General features: G+C 38.3%; 3 protein-coding genes across 5 annotated transcripts; 1 reads left to right on the top strand and 2 right to left on the bottom strand.

Annotated features, from left to right (window-relative positions):
• Positions 1–1,860: 1,860 nt before the first annotated feature.
• On the top strand, positions 1,861–16,528 carry LOC106639320 (uncharacterized). 3 transcript variants are annotated; one of them, XM_089592512.1, is made up of 10 exons: positions 1,862–1,983; positions 2,057–2,255; positions 2,376–2,474; positions 5,314–5,412; positions 5,497–5,667; positions 6,048–11,912; positions 13,029–13,310; positions 13,416–15,414; positions 15,500–15,808; positions 15,880–16,528. In XM_089592512.1, exons 2-10 carry the CDS (start codon positions 2,166–2,168, stop codon positions 16,092–16,094), a joined length of 9,129 nt encoding a protein of 3,042 aa, XP_089448638.1. In that variant the 5' UTR covers positions 1,862–1,983; positions 2,057–2,165; the 3' UTR covers positions 16,095–16,528. The 3 variants fall into 3 exon arrangements, with proteins under 3 accessions (XP_014208342.2, XP_089448638.1, XP_089448637.1); XM_089592511.1 differs by having other exon boundaries at positions 13,029–15,414; XM_014352856.2 differs by lacking the exons at positions 13,416–15,414; positions 15,500–15,808; positions 15,880–16,528 and having other exon boundaries at positions 1,861–1,983; positions 6,048–12,900; positions 13,029–13,294.
• On the bottom strand, positions 2,484–5,280 carry LOC106639321 (venom carboxylesterase-6-like). The gene is made up of 7 exons (XM_014352859.2): positions 4,631–5,280; positions 4,169–4,466; positions 3,719–4,095; positions 3,486–3,651; positions 3,082–3,417; positions 2,838–2,964; positions 2,484–2,771 (listed from the first exon to the last, which is right to left on the bottom strand). The coding sequence occupies exons 1-7, from the start codon at positions 4,820–4,822 to the stop codon at positions 2,576–2,578; spliced, it is 1,692 nt and encodes a 563-aa protein (XP_014208345.2). The 5' UTR covers positions 4,823–5,280; the 3' UTR covers positions 2,484–2,575.
• A 65-nt stretch (positions 16,529–16,593) lies between the features above and the next one.
• On the bottom strand, positions 16,594–18,505 carry LOC106639312 (nuclear protein 1). Its single transcript, XM_089592513.1, has 3 exons — positions 18,373–18,505; positions 17,930–18,271; positions 16,594–17,166 (listed from the first exon to the last, which is right to left on the bottom strand). The coding sequence occupies exon 2, from the start codon at positions 18,191–18,193 to the stop codon at positions 17,981–17,983; it is 213 nt and encodes a 70-aa protein (XP_089448639.1). The 5' UTR covers positions 18,194–18,271; positions 18,373–18,505; the 3' UTR covers positions 16,594–17,166; positions 17,930–17,980.
• Between the last annotated feature and the right edge of the window lie 5,631 nt (positions 18,506–24,136).

Raw genomic sequence — 24,136 nt, forward strand, 5'->3', positions numbered from 1 at the left:
TATCAAGAAAAATAAAATTTATTGTCACTATTCGATGTAACACGTCTTTGTGTGAGATATCGAGGAAAAAATTATTCATGATGTACTACCAACATGTGTCGCTACTTTTACAAATAAATTAATATATGTTTTTAAAAAATGTTAGATTAGAAAATTTTACAAAAATATAAGAACCAGAAAGAGCTAAACCTATAAAATATTTCGCAAATAATACACCTAACGTGCAAAATTTAAAAAAGCATGCGTCAAGGCTTGTTTTCCCCAACCAGCTGGAGAGAAGTTTTTTTTTTAAATTTAACTACACTAAACAAATCAGGACCATATTTCCTTAAAAAAAAAGAAGCCATATACCATGTTTTTATTACCCACTGATAATGTCACACCTGTGGTGTTCCTCAGTTGGGCCATACGCGTTTAACGTCAATTTGTATGCTTAAAAACTCGCTTAACATGCGTAAAAAAGTATTTAATGCCAAGGACATTGATAAACATTATCTTAAAGTAAAAATAAAAAAAAAAAGACAAAAGTCGGCAAGAGTTAGGTCCAAGTGTCTACGTATAGACACAAGGATTACTAACTCCTGCACCTTCAAGCTGGTCAAGACGACAGAGATACAGTTAACCGGTCCTCGAAACGAACACATCACGGGCGAATCGAAGAGCACCGAACGGTCACCCATCCAAGTACTAACCGCAGCAAATGATGCTTAACTCCGGAGACCGGCGGAATTGCATTTCTACAATCGAGCCACCGAGAAGGTATTTGTTCACTGATATTTTTGAAAGTAACGATGCCTTGGCTATGCGTTGACAAAACCTCTGTTTTTCTCTCTTCCCCCCCCCCTCCCACATCGTTTCTATCGTTATCTCTTCGGTTTGTCATCGATAATTAGGGTGCCTGTACATGGGCGTCTTAATGTCTTAAGACTGTAAGCCAAACCTATGGCGGGTGATTCAATTTAAACTGACGTTAACTGAATATTGATATAATTTGTTTTAAACAAGATAATAGGCATCCTGTTCATAACAAAACTATGTTACGTGATTGCATTATGATATTGGAAAGATATTTAGCCACCAAAACTAAAAAAAATTTTGTTAACGCTGAGTCGTTCAAAAGAGAGGTTATGTTGACAAAATTATTGTATTAACATGAATTGTAGAAACTTTTCAATTGATGCCTTAAAAAACGTTCTAACGTTATAATGTAATCAGGTTACATAGTTTTATGATGAATAAAGTGTCTATTTCCTTGTTTAAAACAACTTATATCGGTATTCAGTTAACATCAGTTTGAATGAATCACCCGCCATAGGTGTGGCTTACAGTCTTAAGACATTAAGACGCCCATGTACAGGCACCCTTACAGTCTTAAGACATTAAGCGCCCATGTACAGGCACCCTTAGGCTGCGTATACATGGAGTCTTGAACTTTCAGGACCAGCCCATGTGCCCGTGTGAGTGCGAGAAAGAGAGTAATATGTTCTTGCTTTTCACTCGCACTCACACAGGCTTATGGCTGGTCCTGGAAGTTCAAGACTCCATGTATACGCAGCCTTAGCCAATGGCATCGTTGATTTTTAACAAGCAACATGGCCGACCATTTTGAAATTTTGATAAAAAACCGTTTGACACACGCTGCATTACGGTATAATTGACTGTTTGTTCACAATCTCTCATGAAAGTGAGCATATCGGGAAACTAATTACCACAAAAAAACATTAATATACGATTAAAGTAAATGAAACATAAATGATTTCACATATGAGAAGCATCCAAATGGCCGTTACTGATTCGCCGACCAGTGCGCATGCGCGCCGCATTCGAAAACGAAAATTTTAGTCAACCGTCTCGAACGCGGGAAACTGGACTCTCATCCGCACGCGCGCATTCACACAACAGACAACACAACAGTCATTCGTAGTTTAAGTATACCTGTACAACCGCAATTTTTCGGAAACTGCGAAAGAGGTGTACCTACAGGTGCAAATAACAAATTTACATAAAATTGTTAGTAAACACTGCTTTAACTTTAACAAGGTGTGTTTTTGTGTAGAAATCGTACGTATTCAACGCAAGCCAAGGCCGTTCGGTGATGATCGCACAGTAGGTGAATAGAGTGCAGGTTAAGTGTGTGGTGCGCCCACGGCCAAACAAAAGAAAAGATGGAACTACCGGCCACCCAAGCCTTCGACGAGGACGACTTCATGGCCACGCAAAGTTGTCCAGTTAACGACGATGACGAAGAAATATTGGTAAATAAGAAATATTTTTTATGACTTGATGTTGTTTTGTAAATAAGTACACGAGGTATAAGGAGAAAGCGACGTTTGACGCATATCGGCTATACTTATAAGTACATGTTTACTCTTCAGGTTGCCACTTTAAGTGTCAATGGTGTGCTACACTCAATTTATCCAGGAATTACGACGATCGGAAGGAGTCCAGTAAACAAAATAACTTTAAACGACGAGGTTAGTTACTTTCTTTTATTTTACTTTACAGAGGCAATTTTTCATTGGCTTGACAGCGTCATGAGGATGAGTCTGCTAGTGCATTGATGGCTTGAAAATGTTCATAGCTCCTCCTTGGGAGCTTGGGGTTTTTTTTTCAGTATGTTTTCGTTGAACTTTATCTTTTTCCAAAACTTTTTCTGTCCCAAGTTGTCATTGGTCTCCATTTTGAAGTTGTTTGGCCCTGATACGTGTAAGTAGTTCAGTTTCTTTTTCTCCCAATCGATTTCAGGCCACTCAACTCCAAAATCAGGTTTGCTGAAATATTGATTAAAAAGTTAGGTGTTACGTTTGTACTATTCATTCTTGAATTAGCATACATACCCATTAATTGCTACTGAAACCCAAAAGTTTAGTAGATCTTTTTGCATTGCCTTATCTTGCTCTGTCGTCCTTGGGTTGATGTAAGGCGTATCTAACACAAGACAAACATCATCCCCATGGCTCACCCCTACAGAGAGGAAACAAATTTATCAAGTTTAAGAACATTTGTTAGGTTATTAATAAATTAATTATTTGTAAATTTAGTGATTTTCACTTATTAATATTACAAAGAGGATAAAATTACCAAAATCTTGTTTTGTTTCACTCAAGACATCACTTAAGCTGTCAGCAGCTCTGTAACTGAAGTAATAAAACCATACTGGGCTTTTGTTTGCTTTAGCTTGTAGTCTTGCTGCTTTCTCGGCATCAGTGACAAACAAACGATCACCAACCATCAAAGTCAATGGCCTAACGTTTTGGGTATCAATAGGGTTTGATCCATAGTAATGCTTTTTGATTTTACTTGCTACTTTAGCATGTTTGTCACTAGGCAATGTATAATTGTAATCAAGCAAATACTTTGCCACTTCATTCCAGTTTTCATCTAGGTATTTCATATGGTGTTCTTGTGCTATGAATTCTAAGGAAAAAAAAAAAAGTTAATTGTAAGTTTTCACGTACAGAGTTGCATTTTTTACGTGTACTTACCAGCAACAGGATAAAGACCTTCTTCGCTCACAACTCCTGTAATCCAAGGAACATCTTGGGCATTTCCACTAGCAATGATCTCGACTGGTGGTTTGTTGATGAAATAATCTTTTTCAACCTTTTCCACCACTGGTCCAAATGGCGTGTAAGGGTTGTAAAGCCAAGGCTAGAAAATTAAAAGAAAATTTGAAAATTTGCAAAATCACCATCAAACTAAACAGCGATCGATATACCATGAATTCAGACGTAGCTTGAACCAAAGGTCTAGCTGGACGTTGTTGCAAACATTCGACCATGTCCTTTGTATTATCTGTGGGACAGCCCATTAGAGCTCCTAGTTTTTTCGCTTTCTCCTGAGCATTTTCTGTTTGTGCCCAGCAAAGCAGTGCAGTCCCACTGAAAGATATGCCATTTTGGAACAATCCAGCACTAAGTGGAGTTAAATAGTGATAGTGCACACTAGCTCCTCCAGCACTAAGACCTGTTAGAGTTATCTTCTTTGGATCACCGCCAAACCATTCTATATTGTCATGCACCCAGCGTAGAGCCATACTTTGATCTTTTAATCCCATATTTCCAGGAACAATTTCGTCTTCGGTACTTAGGAAGCCTGAGTCAAATATGTTTCATCATCATCATAGAATTTTTATATTTTATAAATAATCATTTTTTATGTTAATTACCCATTGGTCCCAAACGGTAATTGATAGTAACCAAAATAACATCTTTATCAGCTAAATATTTGGCTCCAAACCTACTTCCCGTGCCAAATTGGAAACAACCACCATGAATCCAGAATATAACTGGCATTGGTGAAGCTTTTTGATCACGAACCGGCACATAAACATTCAAGTACAAACAATCCTCGCTGCCTTCCACTCTTTCATCTTTGTTTGCCGGCATGTGGGTATATTGAATGCATGCATCCGAAACTTTTGTTGCTTGTAATTCACCTGTCCAGCTAGGAATCTTCTTTGGCGCCTTTTAAACAATTAAAAACTTCTATTATAAATACAATGAAATACCAATATAAAAAGTTTTTTGCTGGTTTTTTTTTTTTTAAATGCTACAAAAAAAAAAGGTTTTTTTATAAAGAATAATACATAGTTTCATTTTCATACTCTATTTCTTCTTGATTAACGTACTTGGAATCTCAATTTTTCCATGGGTGGAAGAGCATAGGGAATCCCTTCGTAGGCTTCGTACAGTCTACCATTTTCAGATGTTTTATAATATCCTCTTATTGACCCAAGAGAAGTTTTGACCTTTGGATAATCCTCTGTGCCATTGATGAGAGTAAAACTCAATAATAAAATAGCCAACGTGTAGAGCAACATTGCTATATCAAAACTGAACGCAAACTGCTATTTTTCCTCAAGAACACAGTAATAAATAATCCCTTGCCCCCACCTCTGACCCATTGCATCAGTAAATGCGAGTGCTCAATAATTTTGCTTGAGCAAACCTGACAACAACATTTCAAGTTATCAATTGTCAGATATGTTATCTAATATTCATATATAGCTGTATTATTTTACATAATTACGTATTTATCCGTATGTAACCTTGAATTTTCCGCAAAAAATAGTGGGCAACTAATGTTTTTATTACTTATTGACTTTTTTTTTTTTTTTTTTTTTTTTTTTTTTTAATCTATGCAGTAAGAAAATACACAAAAATGAAATTTAATAAACATGCAACCATAAACAAGTACCTTATTTTTTAATTGAAATTTGTTTTTACCTTGTATTATATCTCTTAAGTGTGAGTACTATAGCTCAACAATTAATGTTATTATCAACGTGTTATTGTTTTTATTAAATTTCAGACAGTCTCCAAAATTCATGCAGAAATCGAAGCAGAATCTTCTAATAGGTGTATTTTTATAAAAGATAAGGGTTCTTCCAACAAAACAAGGATAAATAAGGTAATTATGTTGATAAACAAAATATTTCTGTTATTTTGTTAACAATTATATTTTTATAATTTCCTAATTTTTTTCTTATTTTAGTTAAAGCTAAAACCTAATTTAGCATATCAAATAAAACATAAAGACCTATTATCTTTCGGAAAAGTTGTGGCTACCTTCAAAGTGCACCATGCCATGGACGACTCGTTAAACAACGCACCCCAAGTCAAAGTCAACAAATCAATCATTCCTGATACTCCAGAATCTTCAATCGTATGTATTTTATGTTGAATTTATTAATACTATCAACAAATTTACCCTTATAAAATTACAAATTCATTTTAAAACAATCACTTAAGATTTTTATAAACCTGAAACTTTTCATCACGTGTTAGCTATTACCTACCAGTTTAATACTTGATGATACCAACTTTCATTTGCTTATCCTCTAAATAACCAATGATTTTCTGGCATTTTAAATAATTCACCAAAGTATGAACGTTAATGCTTAACTTTCTGAAATGTTTCCATAGCTGGTTTATGTGGATATATCCAACACTTTTATTCGTCAAATGACCTAAAGACTCAAATTGTAAAATATCAATAGTAAAAAATGATTGCTACAGTATATTTTGTTACAATTTTTGTTTCAGAACGCTTCCGCCTCGGAAAGTGATGTTTCAGCTATACCTGGCACGCAAGCGGAAGATAATGATTCGCCGTTCCGACGTCCAAGCTTACCACCCCGCACTCCCACGAGTAATAAAGAGCACAGTATCCCTGGAATTGCAGCCTTCAGTGCCAATGATCTTCCATCGCCGTTGGCTACAGATAAGAAAGACACTACCACTGACAAAGCTGCAGCTTCAAGATACTCAACTAGTGACACCAAAGAGATGACTGATAATGATAGTGCATGCAATTCGACTCTTAATTCTTCTCGGTTGCGGAAAAGTTTCAATGTGGATCAATCGGAAAGTGTGGAAGAGGAGGATATTTTTGAAATGGAAACTCAGAGGCCGGACAGTCATAATGAAATCGAGGATGACTTTGAAAATCTGGCAACACAACCATATGAGCGTAGAAAATCTAACTCTGCAAGAAAATCAATGCACAACGTCTCTGTTTATAGCGCAGAAACTCAAAAGGTCACGAATGAAGCTAACATTTCAAACAGAAGTCTCGATACACCCAAGTCCAGGAAATCTTTGTTGGACAAACTAAATGACGTATCCATATACAGTGCGGAGACTCAAAAAGCTGCATCTGAGACCTTTGAAGATATGGGGACTCAACCAGATGAAAAAGTCGTTGAAGGTCGAAGACAGTCGGTGGATTCACATACTCATGATGTAGAGTTGAAGAAGGCCATATCTGATAAATCAATTGAAAACGACTTGGAGGATCTAGCAACTCAATCGTTTATAGCTGTTGAATCTAGCACGCCTCAAGCTCTTTCAAAAAATTCATCCAAACCAGCAAGTGCCACTAAAAGTCAGAAACCTGTCAGCACCATGATGTCAATAGAGGATATGCAAACCCAAAGCTTCGAAGATGAAATATCAAATAAATCAGAAACGCCAAATGTCTCAACAAAAAAATCCAGTGGTAAATCATTGATTGCACCCATAGCTGAGAAATCGATGTCAGACATATCAATGGAAGATCTTGAAACTCAGGAGTTTGAAGCTCCGAAAGAACATACTTTTAAAACACCAACTAGACCAACAAGATCTTATTCGAGAACTCCCAAAGTTCAAGAACGTGTGACTGAAGCCTCCTTAGAAGATGTGGAAACACAACGTTTTGAGGATTCGAAATCAGGTGATTTGGATGCGTCAAATGTATCCTCAAGAAAATCTACAGGTGATTCACCTATTACCTCTAGTGTTGATGAACCTGACGCTTCAATTGAAGATGTAGAAACTCAGCAATTCGAGGAAGAGGCAACGCCCACCAGGCCAACAAGGAAATCACGTCAATCCATGCTTGAAGCATCAGTAGAAGATGTGGAAACGCAACGATTCGAGGACGGAGAGCCAGGTGATTCGAATGTATCCACGAGAAAATCCAGAGGTGAATTATCGAGTACCGCAGAAGAAGAAAAACCAAATGTTTCATTAGAAGATGTCGAAACTCAGCAGTTCGAGGTGGAGACAACACCTGTCAGACCAACAAGAAAATCATTAAAAACTCCTAAAGAACAGCAGCCTCTGCTTGATGCATCGGCAGATGTGGAAATCCAACGATTTGAGGAACAAGAGTCCGATGAATTTAGAGCTTCAAAGGGGCCCTCAAAAATATCCAGTGGGGAATCATCAAATACATCCAAAGACGTACAATCTGCTGATTCGATAGAAGATGTAGAAACTCAACAATTTGAAGAGGAAGTAACACCTACGAGGCCAACAAAAAAATCTCTAGATACCTCACAAGATGTTGAATCTACTGATTCTATGGAAAATGCAGAAACTCAACAATTTGAGGAGGCAACACCCGTTAAACCAACAAGAAAATCACTGAGGACTCCAAAGTCTCGGCAAGCCACACTTGAAGCATCGATAGAAGATATGGAAACCCAACAATTTGATAAAGATTCTGATTCTGAAATTAGATCTCCAATTGCACCCGCCAGGAAATCTCATATCAAATCACCAAGCACTCCTAAACCTGAAAATTTAACATCAGATGAGCCAATGGAAGAGGCAGAAACTCAACAACTTGAAGAGGAAAATCAAGATAATGTCAGTTCTCCAACTAAGTCTACGAGGAAATCGCTGAGGATATCTAGCTTTTCCAAACCTACAGCAGACGCATCGATCGAAGATATGGAAACGCAGCAATTCGAAGATGAAATGTCGCATACTTTTGAAACGCCAAGCAGACCATCGAGAAAATCCAGTTTAAAGCAGAAGAGTATCCCTCAAGTTCAGAAAAATGCACCACTTGCATCAGCGGATGAAACTTTGGGAGATCTGGAAACTCAGCATTATGAAGAGAAGTCGAATACTACCAGCAGAAAATCTACCGTTAAATTTATTGGAAATGCTGTTGCGGATGAAAATGTACAAGATCTTGAAACGCAGCCATTTGTTTCAGACAAGAGCATGAAATTCATAGACGAAACCATTAATGATATTGAAACGCAGCCTTTTGTTAGCAGAAAATCAGCCAGTCGAACACGTGCTTCTGTTGAAGATATCAATAAGTCTACAAGTGAGACCGACAGTCCAAAAAACAAAACAAATGGAAGAAAATCAAGCGAAACTCTTGATGAGTCCAAAAAAGATTTACGGGCTTCTGGCTCGTTTTTAGCGGATCAAGTAAATAATAAATCAAGTTCTGTGGATCAAGATCATGAAACAGATGAGGTACAAGCTAAAGAAAGACAAACTTCCAAGGTTAACAAGTCAGCAGTAACTTTGTCTAATGAGGATGAAACTGTTGAATCAAATGTAGTCAATAGAGTTGAAGACGCCCCAAAAGAACCTATTGCCACGGAAAGAGAAGACGAAGAAATGTTTTGCTCGCAGAGTATTTTTGATGACATTCCATTCGACTTTGTACCAAGAGAGCCTGAAGAAGAGGATGTTGTAGCAACACCTGAAAGAAGTGTGGAAAAAAGTAGAGAAGAAAATACTAATGATGGTGAAAAAAAGCTAGAGGAGAGTCTGCAGCAACAGGACGAGTCGAAAGCAGTATTGGATGACTCTGATATCGAAACGGATGAGGAAGGCGTTTTTTCAAATTCACATTCAAAAGAGAATAAATCTGAAAAATACTCTCCAGTTGAGGAAGATGGTGACTCAGTAACAGATGAAGAAGGGATCTTTTCCATGCGGTCGTCAATGGAAACCGCTAAAGGCACAACTGCTGATGAAAACAACACGAGCACCCACGAAAAAACAGATAGTAATAAAAAGAGCAGTTCAGAAACGGATGAGGAAGGTATTTTTTCGAGTCATCTGTCAAAAGACGATGACTCGCCTACTAATACGGACGGTAAAAATATCGGTCGTAAGTCCAGAGAAACCGACAAAGAGAAGGCTGTTTTTTCAAATAAATCGGCTCGGAAATCTAGCATCAAAACCAATCAAAGCATTAACGGAAAGACCGAGGATAAGATCTCCGATTCAGAATCTGATAAGGAAGAACAGTTGTTGAACGCATCAAAGAGCAACACTTCGGCAACAGAAAAAGAAGTTAAGAACAACTCCAGACAAGCTGACGAGTCGCACGAAAAAGACGTATTGTCTGACTTGGAAGAAGACATGTTCGAAGAAGACGTCGACCAGGAAGAGGACAAAGAGCAGCAGACAACAGAAAAAAGTTCAAAGAAATCCGAGTCCGAAGATGACATGGCTTCAAAGGTGGGTAATGTATCATCCTTATGCTTTAAAAATGTTGACAGGAAATCGGTTATTATTAAGAAAAAAGATGAAAAAATTGACGAATTGGCGCCTATGCAACTGCTGGATACCGTGCCATTAGAAACTGAAGACATGGACCTCTGTCCTACTCAAGTAATTAGCCATGATTGCGTCACTCCTCCGCGAAATCGCAAGTCGATCGACGAACTAACGCAGATCGCAGATTCGAGTGCTGATCTAGACAGCTACTTTGTCGCTCCCACGCCGATCCCGACGAAAAAAAAATATGTTCTGGAGAAGCCTTTCGTTTCGGATGACGAACTTGAACTGGCGCCGACTCAGAAAATCGATCCCAACAACTCGCAGTCGTTCCGCACGCGAAGACCCACAACTCTCGTCGGGGACGATATTAATATGGAGACGATTCAAAGGGTGGAAGACATCGAGCTGGAGCCTACGCAAATTATTGACACGCAGACGATTCAAGCCACCGACCCTGGTTTTGAGGATGTTTACTTGGCTCTAACTCAAAAAATGTCCCAGAGAGGCAGCGTTACCAGCAAATCTGTCGAGGAAGACGATCTCGAATTGGCACCAACTCAAAAATTGAACACCGAGATTCTGGAGCCTACGCAGCTCACTGACTCTAGTTCAAAAGATACTCGCAAAAGTACAGTTCACACAACTGTGTCGGACAGGGCAGAAACGAGACCGTCGTTGGGTTCGTTGAAACGACAGCGCGAGGAATTGTCAATCAGCGCCAATACCAAGAAAATAAAGCTAACCAGCGACCAAAGCTCAACGCTAGATTTCGACAGTACTGTAGAATACAATCTCAATCGACTGTTCGAAGGGCCAGAGGAAAGACAAGTATTGGAAAAGGACTCGTCACTGCTGACCCAGCAGCTGGAAAACATTCTAGAAGCCAGTCAGATCGAAGAGGTCAGTCCAAAAATTGATTTGAGGAAACTGCTGCCATCCCCAACGTTGGGATCGAGGCGAAATAAATCGCGGAGAAGGGCTTGTCGCGCAACGCGGCCAGTGAACAAATTATCCACTTCTGCATCTTTTTCGTCATCGGGTGAGTCGAAGGAAAAATCAACCGATCCGGACGACTCGATAGAAAAAAACCTCAATGCTCTGTTCGAGGAAAGCGTCAACAACTTTGAGGCTCCAGAGTCCGATGAATTGATGATGACTCAGCAGCTGAAAAATATTCTAGCCTCTCAAGACGACGATCAACTCGAGGACGAAAAAATTGTGGATAAGATGTCGAGTGCCGAGAAAAAACGGCACAGGTTAAGCTTATCTGCGAGCACTCCAAGAGGTGGTAGTAGTAAGAATGCGAGCCGCGGATCTAGATTATCTGTCGTGCGAGCGGTTTTCGATAAAAGCAAAGCCAGCCCATCGGTGAGTGACGCGAGTCTACTGTCGCAAGACGAATACTTTGCGAACCTCAAGTCCAAGCGCAAAACCAACGTCATGGATTTGCCGTCTACGGACGACGAAGCAACGACGGAGCCAGCGTTGTCCACCGAAAGCGAACGGGATGTCGTGTACCGGCGAGGGATGTTGGGCTTCTCCTCCGACCTGATGCCCGTCAAAACGACCAATCGCCTTCCCTTTCTACAAGACACGAGCAAGCCGTTCAGTGATACCCAATCCGACAACGACGAAACGCTCGAGCGATGCCAGATTTACAGCATCAGGAAGAGCTTGAACTCTCCGTCGGCCCTCGAGAGCGAAAAAGAAATCGTGTACCGGCGAGGATTCAAAGGTTTCAGCACCGACAAGAGGCCAGAGAACACTTCGAGTCGCGTTCCCTTCATTCGAGACAAAGGCAAACCGTTCAGCGACAGCCAATCATCCGAAGCCGAGGAGTCGCTACAGCGAAGCCTCTCCAGCAGCAGTGGCAAGAAGCGCTTTAACCTCCGCCTTAAAAACGTCGATCTCAATGGATCGCTATCGTCTCTGTACAGCGACCACGAGGCAGACACGAAACCAAAGTCACAGTCGCCGTGCAAGTCTCAGCGAGGATCTACGAGTAAACCAGTACCCGGCAAGAAGGCGCGAGAACGCGTGACCCTTGGCTTCGACAACTCGGGCAATCCAGTCTCTTGCGAGGAGCTGTCGTCGCCCACCAAACAGGTCGGTAGTAGCCAAGCAAGTAGAATAAATGTAAGATCCGACGACAAGAACAACGACGACGCAGACGACGGTAACAACGACGACTTTGCCTCGGCAAGCCAATTAAGCACGAAGAGCACGGGCTCGAGGTACGGTCGCGCGGATGAAGACAGCGACGATGACTTTTTGAAAAACATGCCGGCAATCAAGGTCGCCGGGACGGCTGACTGTCCGCCCACCAATTCCCAGCTGGCCGCGCCCAGCGACACCGAAGACCTCGAGTCTATATCCTCCGGGGACAACGAGATTCCTGCCAAGTGGAACTGGTACGCCCAGAAGCGCTTTGACCTCATCTACTACAAAAAATTGAACGAGACGACGAAAGATAAGGACGAGAACGAGGAGAGCGAAGGAGAGGACAGGGTCAACAAAGATAAGATCGACAAGCAGCCAAGCCCCCGCAAACCGACAGTCGATGAGATACTAGCGCGCTTCGAATCGAACAACGCAGAGCGCAAATCCCGCAAAATCAAAGTCTCGGACAGCGAAGTGGAAGCCCACAATAGCTTGCGCCGCTCGTCCCGGCTGTCGAGCTTCTTGGAAAGCTCGCACCATTCCAGCCTCGAGGAGCCGAGTTCGAGCTTCTTGAGCCAGAAGAGTAGAGCCGGCGAAAGTAGCAACGAGTCGGACGAGGACAACGGCACCGTGTCGAGGCGCATCATCCCAAAGTACAAGCCCCTGAAGCCGGTAAACTTCGAGGCTCAGTTCGCATCTGCGCTTGTCGACGACGAAGAAGACTCGGACGAGGAGTTCGCGGAGCTGCGAAAAAAGTGCGTGCAAATGCTTGCGGTCAAGAGCGCCTACTCCAATCCGAGCACGAGCAAACGACAGGTGCCGGTGGAGAGTGGCTCGTCTCTGTCGTCGTCGTCGAGGCGACAGAGGCGCCCGCAAAAGACTTTAACGAGCACGACTCCTACTGCTACCATGACGACCAAGACGACTAATAAACGTACGTCTGATGATAATCATGGGATCGCGATAACGAACGAGCTAGCCGGAGAACGAGTCGATAGGCGTGATTTGATAACCAGTGAGTCTGGGATAGCAGTACCTGATGTGGATGCCTTTGTTTTTCAGGTGTCCGGAGCTGCCGCTGGGAAAAGGAAGTCGAGCCCAAAGACAGCGACGCGGACGACGAAGACGACGAAGACGACGACGACGACGACGACCACCACCACCACCACACGCACGCCAGGCCGTCTGTCGCTCATGCGCGCCGACAAAGGCCAGCCAAGCGTGGACGGCAGCGCAGGCAAATCGAGTAACCACGAGAACCAGCCGCCAAAGGGCGACGAGAGCTTAGCTGCCGAGGCCGACAACACCGGCAACGATCCTCAGGTCAAACTGCAGAAACTATCGGTACTTTTATCTCCGCTGAGAGAGAGATTTCTGACTAATAAAACTGCCGCTTCCCGGAATTTGAAGAGCCCCGATGATAATACTAAATCCGATGTTGTTAAACAGCCAACCGCAACTGCTGCCTCTGCCACCCCACCCGAGAGCAAAAGAGTCGGCAAGGCCCCCCAGATCTTGGATAGTTATGTACTGCTGCAAAAACCGAACGGTCAAACTCAGTCGCCTGGTTCATTGGCTAAGAGTTCTCCCGAGGTAAAGAGTACGAGCGCTAGTGCATCGCGCAAGCTCGGCTCGAAAGCCACGCGGAGTAGAGCAGCAGTAGCGGCTAGCGCTGTCAAGAGTACTCGGGGCAAGGACTTGGCTTCCACTAAGAGAGGCAGCGAGGTGATTGAAGATTCGGATGATGAGGTTCCGGGCTCCCAGCAAACGAATACTCGGTCGGGTAGAAATGTTAGAAATCGATCCCTCGAAGAGAAAGTCACGGGAGAAAAGGATAAGCCAGTGAGGACGAGAGGTGGTGCCAAGGTGGCTCAAAAAGCTCCGTTGAAGAAAGCTTTGCTGACTAGTGTCGATAAATCAAAGAAAGTACCAATCATTGATTTGAATGTTGAAGTCAAAACTGCGGCGATAAAAAATAGTAAGCAGGTTCAAAGTGCCGTTAAAGAAAACGCCAAGAAAACCTTGGACACTAAAAGCTCTCAGAATAAAACCACTAGAAGTACTAGAGCTAAAGTTGTTAGTGCTTCTCTCAAGTCTGATTCAGAGCTGGTAAATAAATCAGACTCCCCTGTAAAATCTAGGAGTACTCGTGCTCAGGCTGCTAGAAGTACAAACGTCGGTAAATCGAGTGCATCTGTTGCTGTTAAAAAAGAAACCGCGAATAAAAAACCTATCATAGAAGAGACCGACACGGAAAATTCAGAGTCGGAGCTGTCAGAAAAGTCAGAATCCCCAGTAAAATCGAGGATTACTCGTGTTCAAGCTGCTAAAAGTACAAAAGCCGTCAAATCAATCACACAAAGTACTGCTAAAAAAGAAACCAAAAATGAAAAACCTGTTATAGAAGAGACCGATACGGAAGAATCTGATTCAGAGCTGTCAGAAAAGTCAATATCTCATGTAATATTTAGGAGTACTCGTGCTCAGGCCGCCAAAAGCACAAGCTCCAGCAGGACTGTTGCACACGTTACCGTCAAAAAAGAAACCAAGAATAAAGCATCAGCCATCGTAGACGAGACCGATACGGAAGAATCTGATTCAGAGCTTTCAGATACGTCAGAAGTTCCTGAAAAGACTAAGAGCACAAAAAAATCTGATGCAAAGCAACCAAAAACATTGGAATCTAAAAGTTTGTGTACTGCAGAAGTTAAAGTTAAACTGGACATTGTGAGTAATCCTGTTGAAGTCAGAGCTGGTGTTCGGCAAGGTGGGGATTCCAAACGCTCCGATTCAACACAATCAGGCAAGTCTGAAACTACAGACAGCAAAACTGGCAAAAGTCTTAGAAGTACTAGAACCAGAGTTGTTAGGAACGAAGAGCCAGAACCTTTGGTTACAGCAAAGTCGACCAGGGGCAGACAAATCAAGCCGAACAATCGGTACGCCAATGGAAGTTCAGTTGCCACGTTAAACACTGATGAAGAGGACGATGAGATAGTAGAAGAAAAAAGCGTGTCCAAAGCTAAAGAAGTCAAAAGCTCTCGTTCAGCAAGTAAAGCGCCCAGAAAGCGTGCAGCGCCACTTGAGTTTAATAAAGAGTCCTCGTCTTTAGAGCCTCTAGAAATCAAGGCTACGGAGAACAGTAGACCTCTAAGAGGTCGAGCCACCAAGAAAGATGTCTCTGAAGCTGCAAATGAGAAATCTGCTACCCGTGCCAAGCGCCCCAAGCTTGACAGCAAATCTGATAGTAGAGTTGCCACTAGACGCCATTTGGTCGATGACTCTGAGAAAGAGACTTCAATTCAGAAAGCTCTTCAAAAGAGAAGAATAAGTCCTGTCCTTGGCGTTTCAACGAGAAGGAGGAAGCTGTCAGCGCAGACGGTATCGCATAAGGTGATGTTCAGCAAGGAAGTGTCTACAGTTCATCGTGACTTGGTTGAGAAACTAGGTAAGACTTTTTTTCATTTGCCAATTTTTATTTTCTCCGTTTGATTTTACTTAAGCAAGTGTTAATAATTCGAATTGACTTTCAGGTGGTGCTGAAGCTAAAAATTTTAAAGATTGCTCGGTTCTGGTTGCTGATCAAGTGCAAATGACATCTGATTTTCTCTGCTTGGTGGCAAGAGGTGTACCGATAGTTTCCACGAGTTGGCTGGTTGATAGTAAAACCGCAAAGACCTTTGTTGACTTGGAAGATTACATTCTAGTGGATAAAGCTGCTGAAGCAAAGTACAGATTCAAACTGAAAGACAGTTTGAAAAAAGCCAAAAGTAATAAGCTTCTGACAAGCTACACTGTGCTGCTGGCTCCACACTCTCAGCCATCTACGGCTGAATTAAAAGGTAAACAATTATAAAAAGTTTGTCTTCAAATGTAATTTCATTATCATCATTGAATTACTTTATATTTTCAGACATGGTTATTGCTAGCGGAGGGAAGCCTATAGTTAAGGCTCCAACAAGATGGCTTGCTAAAACTGTTGTCATAGCAAATAAAGATAATCCATCGGCTGCTAAAAAATTGATGGCAAAAGCTACAAAATCTGTCACAGTTCACACAACAGACTTTCTGTTGGTCGGAATCTTACGGCAAGAGTTGAATATAGAAGAATTCAAATTATCAATTTAAGGATAATCAATCTAGTGTGTACGGCAAGAGTTGAATACTGAAGAATTCAAATCATCAATTTAAGGATAATCAATCTAGTGTTAGTAGAGTTTACATATTATTTATTATAGTTAATCATAAAAAGTGTCGAGTTTCTGTTGGAATTTATTTATCATGCAATTCAAATGGAATTACTGAATTTTTTATAAATCAAACTTGCAATATTGTCTTTAAGTAAAATGATGTACTGTAAGATATGTGCGTGAATTGTGTAAGTGTCCTTAAAAATACTTAGTTATTTTTTTACAAGATTATAATCTAAGATTTCACAGTCTTAATTTGTGTAATTAGGATAAGTTAAATAAATTATATATCTTACATGCAACTGTTACAAATATTTAACCAATCCAATGCAGCAAATATAAATGAGTTACAAGACAACCTCGACACTACACCTTTTCATTCTTTATCCATACTATCTTTTCATTACTATAAGTTTTTTAAAATTGATTCATAAAAATCATGGTAAAATTTATTTATTGAAAAAAGAAATCAGTAGGCAACACATTTGGTTTGTAGAAATAAAAAAAACAACCATTTTTTTACTTAATTTTTAAATACTTTTATTTTATGTCTCGCTCTACAGTATCGATCGAATAAGAGGAATCCTTAACTAATTTCAGTCGTTTTACGCTTAAAATTCTGAGGAAACCTTAGAAAAAACGATATCCTAGCAATTAATATCACGATTACAATGAGATTATATAATAAGGTGATTTATTCGGATTAAACTTCTCAATAAGAATGATACTTCTATCAAACTCGCATACGAGTACGGTGTACTAATGGCGCTAAAGAAAAAAAAACGCGATAATTATACATCAAGTTATTCGGAGTAACAGCAAGTATATGATTCGAAGCTATGATTATTAATAAATAAACTTAAATGCGTTTATCAATACAACTGTCGCGTAATTGTGTCCAATTTGGATGTTCCTTGCATTATGTATCTAGTTTGTGATTCTTATTTCTTTTAGTGCTGATTGACTTTCAACTGGATATTTAGTTCCTAAGCAAAGAGCATCACAAAAACCTGTAACAAAAAAAATTATATATTTAATCACGAGGTCAACCTTTAAATATCTTTGTTTATATTTGAAAATATTTAACATAGATCCAAGATAGACAATCCAAAGCTTGCCAAACTAAACCGTAAAACTCAATGCGGATTTATTTTTTACTGCAGAAAATTTTATACTTATCTATTTTCTACGCGCATACCTGGCGCATATACTTACACAAAAAAACTGCAGTCGAGCAAATTAAAAAAAGCAACACGAGCAACAGAAGAAAACAATTGAGTGCCGCCGCCGCGCTTGGCAACAGCGATATTTACGTACGCGCTTACCGCTATCCATATATATGTTTGTATTGATATAAAGCTGGTATACTTAAAAAGATAAAATCGAACGACCAAGTGCTTACGTGGGAACAGATCAGGTGACGCGTTCAATACAAGTATTTAAAATGTATACGAACAAAGAAAAACATTTTCTATGTATACCGAGTGTGGAAGCGTTTGTCCGTGACCCGCAATAGATACATATATATATAATACAGAGAGACGAGTACGAGAACGTTCGTAGCGCCACCGACTACCAATGTTATTGCGGACAATTGAAGACTAAAAAAAGTAAACAAGAAAAAAATAAGTCAAGTACTTATATAGGTACCGTAAATGGAGACCCGAGGTTAATATGTTATTATGCAAAAGCTGGCGAGTTCTCTTTTTTGGATCTATGTTGTACGATTGTGGAATAAAAAAAAACAATGAAGTGAACATAAATAAAATTTACCTCTCTTAGTAGGAAACACAATAACGGCTACAGAGACACCTCGCAATAGGACTACTTGCTTTTGATGACTCGCTTGTTGTGCTCAGAGTTCATAAGTTTTGTAACGATTTTTCTGGAATGTCCGTTTGGATCAAATTGATTCGTATGCATGCCAGCCTCGCGCTTGCTACGTTGCTTGCCGCCGTGTCCGGTGTAAATGTGCTTGTCGTGGTCAAAGTTGTAGTAATCGTACTCGTCGAAATGATCCTCGAATGAGGAAGACATGGTGTTGTTGCTTCTGATTCTGTACGACCCTCGAGCTAACACCGCCGCTGCTGCTGTGCTCCGACTTTTCTTTGTATGCTTTTTAATTTGCAATGCAAATTGAATGCTGATGCTGAGTGAGCGCAGGTAATGGCTCTTTGCCTTACTGTTTAAACAACTCGATAAGACGAATTACTCACTGTGTGACTGTGTAATCGATTTGCCGTCCAGAAAATTCGGTGCAGAGAAAAGTCGAGTACCAATCGATCAATCAACCCTGTCCAATCGCTCCGTTGTTGCTCCAACAGCAGATGAAAATTCAATACTGTTTTGGTCCCGTCGCGCCGCTCCTTTTATAAGCGCAACCGGCCACGCATGCGCTTCCCTCTCCCCTCCCTCGGACTAATAACCCCTCCCCTCCCCCTGCAGTGTTATTTTCTACGCCGCAGAATAACAAGCTACAGCTCTTCTCTACCCGTCCTTGTTTGTTCTGTACACTCTAGCTGATGTTCTTCCTCTCTCTTGCCGTTTGCGTCGCAATAACATCTGCACCTTCCCCCCCTGGCTCCGCTTCTAGTTTTTTTTTTTTTTTTTTCTATTTTTTTCCTTTTTTTTCATCTTAATTTTAATAAGTACTTACTTAATTATTTAAATAGTTAATTTAATAGGATCCCCTTCGTAAACACAACTGCTGTCAGTCGAGGTGGTTCTTTTCTTTTCACGGTACTTATTATCTTACGTATATCACACCTACATCATGTTATTGCGTCAGTTTTACGTTTACCTATTCTTTCTAATTAATTTACTAGGTATACAAACAACAGAACGATAAACAGCAGGTGCGATTGGTGCGAATGACACGTGACTCGATGATCCGGAAGTTGATACTAAATTGTTCAATAACATTTTTGAACAATTTACTGCAATCACATGTAAATTAAACATTTAAAATACACATATTGCACTGTTGTATAGAAAAACCTCTTACTAGAAAAGCCCAACGGCTTAAGGAAATCTTTTTTTTTTTTTTCCGATTTTCGTTCGATCGTTCGATGATCGTTGTTAGCTCCTGTGAGAACAAACGCATACGAAACGTTCCAGCTTCTGCAGTATACGTTCCTTCATAAAGTATAAACGAACGTACCATCCAACCATTGTCCATTGTACAAATAAGTTGTCGGATAAAAATAAATAGTGTTTCCATTATACGACGATTAAAAAAAGTTTGCAACTCCCTTTGTTAAGTATTCTCTCTTTGTCTCTCTTGTTTTTTTTTTTAATTTATCTTGTATCAATTGTCTCAATGACGAATAAGTGAATCGGCCACATAATATCATGTACATGTGTTTTGTATACCTTGAACAGCTCAACACCAGCCTTCCTCATAGGTGATCGCTGTTTGCAGCAGTGTAACGCGTAGGTAATAATGTATTCGTATATGTATTGCTGTACCTTGATTGAATGCTGCAAGAATATTGGTAAAGGTATTATTTTTAACTCCAAAGAAGCGTGTATATTTACGAAAATAAAATACATAGCACTGGAAATTACAAGAGTTATTGAAATAAAGGTGTATAGGTACATAGACTGATGCATAATTATTTTATGGATTTTAACACTTTGAAGGAAAATTATTTTTCCTGGATAAAATGTATTTTTTCTTTTTTGTAAGAAACGTTTTTATTCATCATCATTCATAGTACAATGTTGAGAAACAATTTTTTTTAGCAAATAAGTGCTGTTAATATTAAATATTAAAATTTACTGTAAAGTCCTCGAAATACAATATTTAAACATTTTTTTACGTACTTTGACTATTTCTCTCTTCTAAATTGTTTTTTTCATTCATATGCAAAATTTTTGTCAAGCACTACGTTGTGAGATATAATTTAAAAAAAAAAATTGTTTTAATATAACTATCAAAAAATTTGAAAAAGTATTCGTGCCCAAGTCTTTATATACATTATTTTTACATTTATGTATAATAATTTTAGTATAAATTTTAATACGACAGCAATACAGGCACGTTTTCTTTTATTAGTTAACAACTCTTAAAAATTACAGACAATCGGAAACATGCGTGTAAATAATATATACGGGCACTATAAATCTAATTGTTTTAAAACAATTTTTTTTACTTTAGAAAAGCTTCAGTGATAATTATTAGCTATCGATTATTTAAACACTTGAAGTGTTTGAATATTACGTATTCTATGCTAAAACAATTTAAAAAAATGGAACAGTCGAGCTTTGCACGAATAGTTATTATTTTGAAGCATAGAGTGACTTTTTAAATTGAGGACCTACATTGACGTTTCGAGGGGTAATTAACAATTTAAATTAAAACATTTAAAATAATTCATACAAAGTTTTGCATACTTACGAGGTTGTATAAGTTATTGTACATGTGGTGTTCTAAATTATTTATGAGGTTATTCTCATTTCATTACATTTTAACCATATTTTATTGAATCAAAAAACAGTTTATGTGTGCATATTCGTAACCTAAGCAACATTAGAAGTAAGAAAATTGAGTGTTGAACGTTTAAAATATTTACTTTTTGTAGCTTACAATTTAATTTTGAGAAAAAAATTTTTTATCATCTACCTGTGTTAAGTATTAGCGTATCAATCATGAAGAGTCCTGTGTATTAAATGGTAACAAAATTTACAATTTTAAGATCAGGTACTGTTGATAACTAAAATTATTTAATTCAGAAAAAAATCTGTTTGAGAAGGTACTAGTATTATCATAGTATTTTCAATGTATTGCAACATAATACTCTTACAATACAGTTCATAAAAAAATTAGTAATAAAAAACATTAACTGTTAGTCATCCCAACCAAGTATACAATGTTGCATTTTCCGTCCTCAACTACTAGTGGTTAAATATGACCTTGTATTTTTTCCTGACATTTTTGAAAATATAACATATAGTTTAAATCGTCGCTTGAGTCAGAGGTGCATTCGTCAGGTGATGTCCCAAATCGTCACTAAGTTTATCAGTTTGTTTTCATAAGAAAACAATACAACAACTGTAAATTAAGTTTTTAATTAAAATATACTAATTTTTTCTTGACAATCGATGTCTCATTGGTGAAACAAAGAAATAAAGCCTTGTTGGAACAAAACCGAAGTCATACATCCAAACATATGTGTTTACAAACATTTTCTAGAAACATATTTTTACTTAACAGTATATTGTATTAATGGCATTTTATTTCACAAGTGAGTTTTTTGTTTTTCCTTCCGACAGAAAACTACTCCCATCAATTTATTATACGTTTCACCAAATATTTTTAAAAACAAAGGAAAACGGAGACGATTACAAGTTTCCAAGAATCACGTATAAGTAACGTAAGCGTAAGCACACCTGCGCGCATTCTATCTCTAATATTAGAACGTATATGGCACATGCTTCTGTACACAAGATACGAGAGCCTGTGCCCAAGACTTGCAAAACTTGCGAAAATTTGCACGCCTCGAGTGTTGTGTTTTCATAACTTGCGGGAACGTGAAATAATACATTATCCCACGAAGGAAATGTAAATATATATTAAAAAAAAGAGATTTCCGCGCACTGTTGTAGCTTCTATATCCGCCATTGCATATATTATGGAAATATCTTAATACTTGCAATCACCGTGTTTTATGAAAAAAAAAAGAATTTTATCAAAAAAAGGCGGGGATAAGAAGAGACAAATCTATTCATTGGATGAGAGTTTCAGTCAACATAGTCGCCCGACAGCACAGTGCCCGATAAGTATACAGGGAAGGTGTATCCACAACAAACAAGATATATATAGATATTTAGACGCGTATTCGCGTAACGGTCGAAATTAGGGACAGAAAATAAATTCGTATGGCCAACGACCAGCTATTGTGGTTCGATGGAGAGGAAGAGGGTGCAATGTGATACAGAAAAAGATCAAGAGTTTTATAGATAATAGACGTGCTAGAGATCACGTATACAGGCCGAACGACCCTTTAGCTATAAAAAAAAATATCATAAATAACCAACATGATACACACGACACGTGCACTGAGTTGATTGAATCACCTATAAACACTTTCGTCTTGTACACGTATACGCGCTACGACAAAGAAAAACAGATAAAATGATAAGAGCTACGTAAAAAAAAAATCGCGTCATCGCCACCGTGTGTTATCACTGAGAAAAAGATATTTCATAAAGTAACGCAAAAATCGAAATTGTTTCGTTTGCTGTGAAAAGGGGAGATATACTAGAGAAGGTTCGAGAACTTTCGGTGTGTGTAGTGCTAACCGACCATGTGGGTTTGGTGCGAGCTAAATCGAACGCGTACGTATACGTAGGCAGTTATTATGATTTGCTAATGAAGTGAACACTGTTGTAGTTTTCTGATCTACGAACAAATTTTTAATGTATCTTTGAAATATTTTTACTCTTTTTTAACGGTAATAATTCCACCAACAATTATTTTATTATATTTAATATTTAAAAAATGTTTTTAATCCAAGAGTCGACGGCTAAACAATTTGTTGACCTTTTTTTATTAATTTTCGGTGTTGATACATTTTTTTCGTACTTATTGGAAATCATTTTATATAAATATTTTATAATTTTCCCTGCGAATACTGCATGTGTTATAACACATGTAAAAATGATTTTTTATCATACACAATTTTACAGTTGCCGCATTTACCGTAACAAGTCGTCATGCTACTTCTACTGGTGACCGTGTAAAAGTTAAATAAATAAATCAGGTATATCTAACTAAATAGGTGACACCAGATAATATTCCAAGAAATACAATAAAATAATAAGTACTTATCCATCACTATCAATAGAGCGTATAAATTTAATCATTGCATTATCTCTTATAATTAGAAATATGTGTACTTGAATGATTTCGATTACTTCAAACAAATAATACTACACACACGATATCCTTACCGGAAAAGTAATAATCACAACAATTTGTCTGATAACACAAGCACTGAGGTTTCTCATCAATGTATATCGTAATAGAATTAGCGCTGGAAAAGATACAATACTTGAACGAAAAATTAAGTAAATTTAATAAAAATATAAATTTAAAAAAATGTTTCTAGCAAAATCTTTTTAATTCACCACTAAATAAAAATTTTCTATAGCAATGAGAGAGAATATGCAATTTTATAGATAATCCATTGTAAATTATGTATTATACACATAAAATCGTGCACACAAATTGTCATCATTTAAAACATTGCAATACCAGCAGCCGGAAAGAAGAAATTTGTTTTTTCCGGCCGTTGGCACATAAATTTCACATTTTTTCCTCCATATACTTAATTTATTTTATAATATCATTGAAAATTTTTGAATTAGTTTAGATTAGTCTTCTTAGATACAACGTTTTTACATGATAAATATTACTAACTAATAATTTATTTTAATATTAATAAACTCAGTCACCAACGCATTATTTGAATAAACCAAAGCGTCTTACTACTAGCATATTAATGAATAGTTTCTTTTTCCTAACTACCTGTGATTTAATACATAAATATGTTGTTTCCAAAATAGTTCATAAAGTATTTTATAACTAGAATTTCAAATAATCCACATTAATAATCAAGGTCTCAAATAACTTTTTGGTTTTTTACATTTTTTATTTATTTTTTTTTTTTTAGTATGAAATTCGAGACTGTCTACAGTATTATTTTACATTTTTGTATAAACATTTCTGATTTTCCATTAATTTTTCTCAATGACTATTTTATCAATCTAGAAATTTACTTTCAAATCTTATACTACTTACAGATTAAAGTACCACATTGATCTTTGAGTTTAATTATCATAAAATCAGCGGTAACGAAGTCATCATTCACGATTAACAAATGAGTGAACAGAAGAAAAAAAAAGTCCATGCAATGAAACATTTATGAGGCGTGTTCTTTTCTTGTTTAGATTCAATCATATACTTTGCACGAAAAC

This window comes from Copidosoma floridanum, unplaced genomic scaffold (genome assembly GCF_036245765.1).
Source record: "Copidosoma floridanum isolate Cflo_tuat_1 unplaced genomic scaffold, Cflo_Japanese_pri ptg000019l, whole genome shotgun sequence".
NCBI lineage: Eukaryota > Metazoa > Arthropoda > Insecta > Hymenoptera > Encyrtidae > Copidosoma > Copidosoma floridanum.